Here is a 10,000-nt window from a genome sequence, read left to right as displayed (position 1 = left end):
TCTCTCCCATCTTTTTCTTTCGACCCTCTCTCATCCATATCTCATCCCTCTTTCCCTCTCCTCTTTCCACACCTTCCTCATCCCTCCTCTCTATCTCTCCCTCCTCACACAATACCGCTATCCCCTCAAGTTAATCCAAGATTTTGTATTTATGGTTGTGACTAACACGGCTGAAGTTTTCCTCTTACCTTCATCAACAGGAAAATTGAGCATCATTTTCTGACTTATTGTTATTAAACTATTTTGTTTTTTATATTATCTCATTTTTTTCGTGATTTATGAAACTAGAACGTGATCTGAATCTCCCTTTATAATTGTATTATTATAAGGAATTTATTTGTTTTATATTCATTGATTATTTGTTTCGGATCCCGTTTCGAACATTCAGATAATGGTGGTTCGATTTAAGACCAAGAGGTTTTCGGTCTATATATTCAATTTCTAATCAAAATAGATGATATGAACAAGTATAAGATATACCAATAGCTAATCCATGTGATAATCATAAGAAATAAATGTAGCACATCCACGGTGGCTGAAAAAGTCCGCGTCCACACGATACGCATGATGCTATTTGTTTACATCCGGGACATTCCGTATCCTAGGTTCGTGTGAGCGACACCTGGCGTCGCGTCGGGCAGTTTCCATTACGGCGCACGAGACATTAGGATCCTGATCGTGTTTGCCGTCGTATTGACCAGGAAAACGGGACTGAGACTGTACTGTGCAGGACATATTACTGTGAACTGTTGAATGTTTTAGATAGTTCCATAAATACTTGCTTCTGATTCAGGGAATGTCCATCACATTTCACCAAGTTCAGAAATTTGCGCAGCACATTGAGTAATTGTTCATTACACTAGATCACACGCGGGAAAAGTTAATCACATTAAATCACATTCTGGAGAAGTTCATCACACTACATCACATTCAGGAACTATTCATCACATTTCATCCCATACGAGAACTTATTCATCACAACCACTAACCGTCCAGTACAATACATCACATTCAGGAAGAGTCGACCACAGTTCATCACAATCTCTATTCAGTACAAATCATCACATTCAGTCGACCACAGTTCATCACAATCTCTTGTCTATCACAATATATATATCTCCTTGACCCACCCCACCCCACCCCCTCCGTCCCTTACTTTCACTCTTTGCTTCGCCTTCTCCCCATCTGGTTGGCGCCGCGGGAGTCCCTCCTTTTCTTCTTTCGGCGCCGCTCTTCTATATTGGCAACTACGCCAACGACCTATCGGCTCTTCAGGACGGGGTGTTTTCTTCGCGACCCCCCTCCCGCACCGGGCGCTGCAGGGGGTCTGGTGAGGGCGGCGTGGCTGCACGGAGGTCCTACGGGGCCTTTCGTCCACATCCTGGTGGCGCATCTCCTCATCATGGCCAGGCTCATCATGGAGGCCGCTGGCACCAAGGCCTCCTTCCTCCCCAAAAGTGAGTACCGGGTTCTGCTTTCTCCTTCGGGTTCCTTCTTCTCCTTCGGGTTTCTTCTTCTCCTTCGGGTTCCTTCTTCTCTGGGTTCTGCCTTCTCCTTCGGGTTCCTTCTTCTCTGGGTTCCGCCTCCTCCTTCGGGTTCCTTCTTCTCTGGGTTCCGCCTCCTCCTTCGGGTTCCTTCTTCTCTGGGTTCCGCCTCCTCCTTCGGGTTCCTCCTCTTCCTTCCGGTTCCTCTCTCTCCGGGTTCCGCCTTCTCCTTCGGGTTCCTCCTCTTCCTTCCGGTTCCTCTCTCTCCGGGTTTCTCTTTTCTGGGTTCCTCCTCTTTCTTCCGGTTCCTCTCTCTCCGGGTTCCTCTTTTCTGGGTTCCTCCTCTTTCTTCCGGTTCCTCTCTCTCCGGGTTCCTCCTTCTCTGGGTTCCTCCTCTTCTTTCCGGTTCCTCTTTCTCTTTTCTTGGTTTTTTATCTAAATTTTTTTTATTCATTTTAATTTGTTTACCCTTATAATGTATACAGTTCTCTTTAATTCCAGGTTGTCTTCTTTTTCCGGGTTCCTCTTCCTCTGAGTTCCTCTATATTTGATTTCCTCCTTTTGCCTCTCACAGTTTCTTCTCCCTTCCATCCTTCTCCGTCACGGGTTCCTCCCCTTCCTCTGGATACTTCATCCTTCTTCCAGTTCTTCCTCTTCCATGTTCTCCTGGTTCCTCAACCAGATTCTTGAACCGGGTTCCTCTTCTTCCTCTATGTTCTTCTAGCTCTGGGATCCTTTTCCTCCGTGTTTCTCCTCATTCTCCGAAGTCTTCCTCCGGCTCCTCCTCCTTCTCCGGGTTCCTCCTTCTCCTTCAGGATCCTCTTCTTACGTACCTCCACCGGATTCTCCTCTTTCCGGGTTCCTCCTCCGGGTTCTTCCATCCGGTATCCTCCTTTTTCTGGTTCCTTTCTTCCTTTGGAGTCCTCCTCCTCCTCCCTCCCGTTCCCCCCCCCCCCCCCCCCCTTCCCCTCCTCCCCTCTGCTCCTTCGTCCGGTTTCCCCTCCTCCCGTCGCAGCTCCTCGCTCCCTCCCTCCTTCCATTTTCCTCCTCCTCCTCCTCCTCCTCCTCCTCCTCCTCCTCCTCCTCCTCCTCCTCCTCCTCCTCCTCATCCTCCTTCTCCTCCTCCTCCTCCTCCTCCTCCTCCCCCTCTTCCTCCTCCTCCTCCTCCTCCCCCTCCCCCCCCCCTCCCCCTCCCTCCTCCCCCTCCTCCTCCCCCTCCTCCTCCCCTTCCTCCTCCTCCATCCAGTTCCTCCTCCTCCTCCTCCTCCCTCCTCCCCCCTCCTCCTCCTCCTCCTTCCTCCATCCAGAACCTCCTCCTCCTCCCTCCAGTTCCTCCTCCTCCTCCTCCTCCTCCTCCTCCTCCACCTCCTCCTCCTCTTCCTCCTCCTCGCAGGTCACCCTTCACGGAGCTCGGAGATTATTCATACGAACTGCCAAATAAATCCGTGAGTCTTTGCCTCCCGACCGAATTCTCGCCGATAAAGTTGCGGTAAAAAGTTGCATCCTAAAACGGAATATTGTTATGGAATCTATATTCGCTTTATTAAGTAGATAGGCGGGAATATTTGTTTCGCAACTCCTGATCTGGAAGTAATATTATATATCTTTTTTAATTTAAAAATTTGTTCTTATTAATTATAATCCACACCACACACACACACACACAGCCTTCATTTCGTTTATTCTTTCTTTTAATCCGTGTTCGTTCGTGTCGTTTCATTCATTCAGTAATTCATCCAGCCAGCCAAACTAACATCCACCCACCCACTCACCCACTCATACATTCACACACTCGCACACTCACTCATTCACTCACTCACTCATCCACCCATCCACCCAAACACCCACCCACCCATCCATCCAGCTATCCATCCATCTATCCCATCCATCCATCCACCCACCCACTCACTCCACACCCATCCATCCATCCATCCACCCACCCACCCACCCACCCAAACACCCACCCACCCACTCACCCACCCATCCATCCATCCATCCATCCATCCATCCATCCATCCATCCATCCATCCATCCATCCATCCATCCAACCACCCATCCATCCACCCACAAACTCACCCACCCATCCATCCACCCAACCATCCATCCATCCATCCATCCATCCATCCATCCATCCATCCACCCACCCATCCATCCACCCACCCACCCACCCATCCATCCAACCATCCACCCACCCACCCATCCATCCATCCATCCATCCATCCATCCATCCATCCATCCACCCACCCATCCATCCACCCACCCACCCACCCATCCATCCACCCACCTACCCACCCATCCATCCAACCATCCACCCACCCACCCACCAATCCATCCACCCAACCATCCATTCAATTTTTTTTTTCCTAAGATATACAAAAACAAACAATACCAATCGGCGAAGAGAGACATTTATTTAACAAGTAAATATGTATCTATGCAAATATAGAACAATAACTATTCATGATGCAACAACGAGATGCAACTTGTCGAATACACAAACTGGATGAGAAAAGGGTTAAAAAAGGGGGAAGCTTGACTGAGAGCTTGATTCAAATCATGATTTTGTGAGTTTAGTTTAAATGTAGATCGTAACCATAGATGGATATGATATATATATATATATAATTAATATAATATATCATATATAATATATATATATATTATAAAAAGTGTGTGTTGAGGATGTGTTGAGTTGTGTGTGTGTGTGTGTGTGTGTGTGTGTGTGTCTGTGTGTGTGTGTGTGTGTGCGTGTGTGTGTGTGTGTGTGTGCGTGTGTGTGTGTGTGTGTGTGTGTTTGTGTGTGCGTGTGTGAGTATTTAAGTGCATGTATATAAACACCCGTTCGCTCGACTACAGCTGTATTCTTACGGTGGAAGAAGACATGTTTGCTAATCCTCCCTCCGCATGAAGCTTCTGCGAATTTTCCTCTCCGCCGAAGCGAATTTTCCGGTAGAGAATCGGAAACTACATTCGATAAATTTGCCCATAATTTTACGGAGACTTATCTTCGCGTGAGCGCTTATTCACCTGGCCTGTCTTTACATAATGCTGGTCATGACTCATCTTTAGGGAATTTATATGCTTTTTCTTTCATATCCTTATTTTTTATCTTTTTTTTTTCCTTTTTTTTCTTTTTTTGTCTCCTGGAAAAAAACAGATTTTTCCATATACCTTCTTTTATGGACATATGGTATATACCATTAACTTTAATCCTAAAGTACTTGGTGCCCATTAAGGGCCCTTCCACCATGTTTAATCTTCTATCAACCCCCCCCCCCCCCCACACCATATAAGCACCTCAGAGCTCTAGTAAATATGATTATATATATAAGCTTCATATAGTATTTGTTTTCTGTGTGTGTTATATATATATATAAATATATATAAATATATATATATATATATAATATATAATATAAAATTATATATATACTTAAGTATATATATATATTATATATATATGAAGTATATATATATATATATATAAGATAAGCATACATACACACACACTACGACGCACACACACACACACACACACACACACACACACACAGCATATATATAAATAAATATAAATATATAATATAGAGAGAGAGAGAAAGAGAGAGAGAGAGAGAGAGAGAGAGAGAGAGAGAGAGAGAGAGAGAGAGAGAGAGAGAGAGAGAGAGAGAGAAAGAAAGAAAGAAAGAGAAAGAGAGATATAGTGTGTACATGTGCCTGTGTTTATGTGTGTTTGTGTGCTTCGATTCTCGTATCCGAAGCACATGTATTCCAGATACAAGAATCGAAAATAGCGGACCACGAATTAACAACGCTGAACGATAGCAATAGAGAGGAACTATACATAACAGATGACTAGCAAAAAGCGAAAATAAAATAAAAAGGGAACACACTGGAGAAAAAAAACAACGAAAGGAGAAGAAGAAAGAAGCACAAACGAAGAAAGGAAAGGAAGAGAGAGAGAAAAAAAAGAGGAGTGAAAGGAGATACTAAGAGGCAACCATGCAGAAAATATGACGCGATATCGTAGCAGCAATTAAAACTTTCTAACCGTTTAACTTGCCCCATGTTTTATAAAGAACAGATAGGAAGAGGGGGGTGACAAAATCGTGAGGGGGGGGGGGGGGGAAGGGGGATTGAAGAAAAGGAAGAGGGAGAGGAGGGGTGGGGAGGGTGAGGAAGGAAGGAGAGAAAGGAAGAGGGTGGAGAGGGGGGGGGGGGGGGAGAGGGAGGAAGGGGAGAGAAAAGGAAGAGGGGGAGGAAGGGGGAGAGAAAGGAAAGAGGGAGGGGGGAGGGAAGGAAGGGGGAGAGAAAAGGAAGAGGGAGGGGGGGAGGGGAGGGGAGGAAGGGGGAGAGAAAAGGAAGAGGGAGAGGGAGGGGGGAGGGGAGGAATGGGGAGAGAAAAGGAGGGGGGAGGGGAGGAAGGGGGAGAGAAAAGTAAGAAGGTGAGGGAGGGGGGAGGGGGAGGGGAGGAAGGGGGAGAGAAAAGGAAGAGGGGGAGGGAGGGGAGGAAGGGGGAGAGAAAAGTAAGAGGGCGAGGGAGGGGGAGAGAAAAGGAAGAGGGAGGGGGAGGGGAGTAAGGGGGAGAGAAAAGGAAGAGGGGGAGGGAGGGGAGGAAGGGGGAGAGAAAAGTAAGAAGCTGAGGGAGGGGGAAGGGAGGAAAGGGGATACAAAAGGAAGAGGATAAGGGAGGGGATGAAGGGGGGAGAGAAAAGGAAGAGGGTGAGGAGGGGAGTGGAGATGGGAGAGATATAGGAAGAGGTGATGGAGGGGAGGGAGAAGGGAGAGAAAAGGAAGAGGGAGAGGGAGGGGGGAGGGGAGGAAGGGGGAGAGAAAAGTAAGAGGGATGGGGGATGGGAGGAAGGGGGAGAGAAAAGGAAGTGGGTGAGGGAGGGGGAGGGGAGGAAGGGGGAGAGAAAAGGAAGAGGATGAGGAAGGGGGGAGGGGAGGAAGAGGGGGAGGGAGGGGGGAGGGGAGGAAGGGGGAGAGAAAGATAAAATTGATAGGGAGAGGAGGTGGGGGAGGTGTTTGTAAAGTGGTAGAGAAAAAGTAAGGGGTGAGGTTGTTTTGGGAGGTTGAGGGGGTTGAGGGGTTGTTGTTGGTTGGTTGGGGTGGGGGTGTGGTGGGGTGGTGGTGTATGTGTTCTTGTTGTGGGAGTCGTGGGGGTGTTGGGTGTGGTGTGGTGGTGTGGGGTGTGGTGTTGTGTTTGTGGTTTTTTGGGGCGGGTGGGGGGGGTGGGGTGTTGGGGGGGGTAGTTGGGGATGGTGGGGGTTTTTTGTGGGGGGGTAGTGGGTGGTTGGTGGTTTTGGGGTGGGGGGGTTGGGGTGGGGGGGGTGGTTGGTGGGGGGTTGGGGGTGTATTGTGTTTATTGGGTTGTGTTGGGGTGTGGGGGGGGTATTGGAGGAAACAAATGGTTAGAGACATTAAATTTTGATGCTGGTATTGTTAATTGTTCTGTGGGGCCCACAAGATGATATTTAGTTGTGTTTTTTGGGTTCGGGCGATACCTGTTCCCAGATGGCTATCAGAGATTTTCCCTGTTGGGTAAAGCGGATATGTTGAAGCGCCCCTGTTTATTGCTCTGGAGTTAGGGGCTAAATAAACAAACACAAACACCACAGACACGCAAATAAAATATATAAATATAAAATAAAATATATATATATATATATATATATATATATAATATATATATAATATATAGTAGAATAAACATTACATGACATATAAATATATATATATATATATAACTATATATATATATATATATATAATATAAAATAAATGTTTATCGTGTTTGTGTGTGTATTTAGTGTATATATACAGTATTTCTTTCCTCCATCAATCTATCCTCTTTCCTTGCATACTTTCCCTCCCTCCTTCTCTTCCTCCCTCCTTCCTCTCCCCTCACCTCTTCTCTTCCCTTCCCCCCTCTTCCCTCTTCTCTCTCCTTCCTTCTTCCTTCCCCTTCCCCCTCCTCCTCCGTCCCTCCCTACTCCTTCCCTCTTCTCTTCCTTCTTCCCTTCCCTCACCTCCCTCCCTCCTTTCTTCCTCCCTCCTTCCCTCCTTTCCCTTTCCTTCCCTCTCTCACCTCCCTCCCTTCCCCTCCTTCCCTTCCTCCCCTCCCCTCACCTCCCTCCCTTCCTTCCCTCCCTCCCTCTTCCCTCCTTTTCCCCTCCCCTCCCTCCCTCCTTCCCTCCCTCCCTTCAGCCCTTCCAATTAACCTCCAGAAAATGAAAAATACAGTCAACGTCTGGAGAGTGTGACCCATTGCTGACCTCGTCCTAACAGCCCTTACTGACGTCCGGGCTGACTTGTGCTGACGTCGCGAAAGACCCCGAGTAACTGTAGTTTCGATGTGCCGTATGTGGCGTTGGAATACGTGTGGAATTAGTATAACATCACGGAGGGCTGCGAGGGAAGTCTGTGAACTGGGTAATGCGGTTGCCAATATCAGGAGTTGTCGCTGGTTGTCTAGGTAACTAGTGTAGTGTAGACCTGGTGAGGTGATTCTGTAGAGGAAAGATCTCTCTCTCTCTTTCTCTCTTTCTTTCTCTCTTTCTCCCTTTATCTCTCTCTCTCTCTCTCTCTCTCTCTCTCTCTATCTATCTATCTATCTATCTATCTATCAGTCTCTCTCTCTCTCTCTGTCTCTCTCTCTCTTTCTCTCTCTCTCTCCTCTCCTCTCCCTCCCTCCCTCTCTCTCTCTCTCTCTCCTCTCTCTCTAACTCTCTCTCTCTCTCTCTCTCTCTCTCTCTCTCTCTCTCACTCTTTCTCATCTTTTCTCTCCTCCTCTCCGTCATCTCTCTCTTTCTCTCTCTCTCTTCCTCTCTCTCCCTCTCTCTCTCTTTCTCCTCCTCCCCTCCCCTCCCTCCTCCCTCTCTTCTTCTCTCTCTCTCTCTCTCTCTCCCTTTCTCTCCTTCTGTCTCTCTCTCTCTCTCTCGTCTCTCTCTCTCTCTCTCTTCTCAACTCTCTCTCTCTCTCTCCTCTCTCTCTCTCTCTCTCTCTCCATCTCGTCTCCTCTCCCTCCTCCCTACCTCACCTCCCTCCCTCCCTCCCTCCCTCCCTCCCTCCCTCTCTCTCTCCCGCCCTCCCTCCCTCTCCCTCTCCCTCTCTCTCTCTAGCGTCCCTCTCAAATTCACTTTTTTTCCGTTAAAGTAGAACTTATAATCATATTGGAATCTCTCGTTTGGTCTGAAATCGAGGTTTTGTTGCCTAGGCAGTCTCAAGTATACGCGACGGGGCAACTGATGCTGGTACTTGTCGCTTGGGAAATGGGACAGGAGAACAAGGGAGAAGAAGAGGGAGAAACAGAAGGGAGGAGGAGGAGGAAGGAGGAAGGAGGAGGAGGAGGAGGAGGAGGAAAGAGGAAGGAGGAGGAGGAAGGAGGAAGGAGAGAGGAGGAAGGAGGAAGGAGAGAGGAAGAGGAGGAGGAGGAGAAGGAGGAGGAGGAGGAGGAGGAGGAGAAGGAGGAGGAGGAGGAGGAGGAGGAGGAGGAGGAGGTGGAGAAGGAGGAAACAGAAGGAGGAAGGAGGAAGGAGGAGGAGGAGAAGAGGTAACATGAGCTAGAATAACAGTGAGGAGAAACTAACATATGATGGAAATTATAATGATAATTATGACAATAATAATGATAACAATAGTAATGATAAAGATTATTATAATGATAATGATGATAAGAAATACCTTAATAATGTTCAACATCATTTTCCTATTATTTTGAAGAAGGAGAAGAAGAAGAGAGGGGAAAAAAGATGATGGAATATGAAAAGCCTCATTGTTAAAAATTGATACATGTTGCATTACAAGTGGCAGGGTTAGCCATAGAGATGAGTGCCCATTACCGGAATCGCTCCGTATGCTAAGTGGTTTAAGTGGTTTGTTTACGTAAGCTGCTTCCCAATCGATGACTACATAAGTGTAGAAATATCGGAAGACTCACTTGCAATGGCGAAATATCCTTGTGTTTCGTAATTTCGAAATCAATTTCCAACGGTCCTTTTCCATCTAATTCGAATTCGAGTGAGAAGGAAGGAAAAAAGAAAAGACCCTCAAAAAGTAAATAAAAGCTAATACTTGCAAAGAAACAAAAACTCCCCCCCCCCCACCTCCATGACACAAAAACAGCGTCGACCGTATTCCCAGTGGCAGAAGTGGCACCCTGGAGTGGCACCAACCATCGACTGAGAGACTTAGTTAGTGTCGAGTGCCTCTCCGCTCACAAGAACACTACTTGCTAAGTTGTCGAGGCAACATCGGATGTTGATTTCTTCATTGCAACATCGGATGTTTATTTCTTTATTGCAACGATTCTTGGTTCTGTTCTTGATTCTTGCAATTAAGGATGGTGGAGTTCTGGTGCTCTGGTGTTCTGGATTTCAGAAGGTGGGTGGGAAGTGAAGGAAGGAGAGAGAGGGAAGAGGGAAGGGATTGAGGGAAGAAGGAAGGAGAAAGAGGGAAGAAGGAAGGGAGGGAAGAAGGAAGGAGAGAGAGGGAAGAAGGGAGGAGGAAGGGAA

The 10,000-nt window shown here is 47.2% G+C and overlaps 1 protein-coding gene across 1 annotated transcript in view; it reads left to right on the top strand.

Moving 5' to 3' along the window:
* LOC122246117 (uncharacterized) overlaps window positions 1-10,000 on the top strand; it is a 98,017-nt gene that overhangs the window by 20,844 nt on the left and 67,173 nt on the right. Inside the window, exons 6-8 of the mRNA XM_086548513.1 lie at window positions 510-611; window positions 911-1,051; window positions 1,276-1,457. Of these exons, the coding sequence (XP_086404639.1) occupies window positions 510-611; window positions 911-1,051; window positions 1,276-1,457 (425 nt within the window). The remainder of the gene's footprint in view (window positions 1-509; window positions 612-910; window positions 1,052-1,275; window positions 1,458-10,000) is intronic.

The sequence above is a fragment of the Penaeus japonicus genome, unplaced genomic scaffold, assembly GCF_977035675.1.
Source record: "Penaeus japonicus unplaced genomic scaffold, GWHDUDI00000001_assembly GWHDUDI00000020, whole genome shotgun sequence".
NCBI classification, from domain to species: Eukaryota; Metazoa; Arthropoda; class Malacostraca; order Decapoda; family Penaeidae; genus Penaeus; species Penaeus japonicus.
This window is presented reverse-complemented; position numbering and strand designations above follow the sequence as displayed.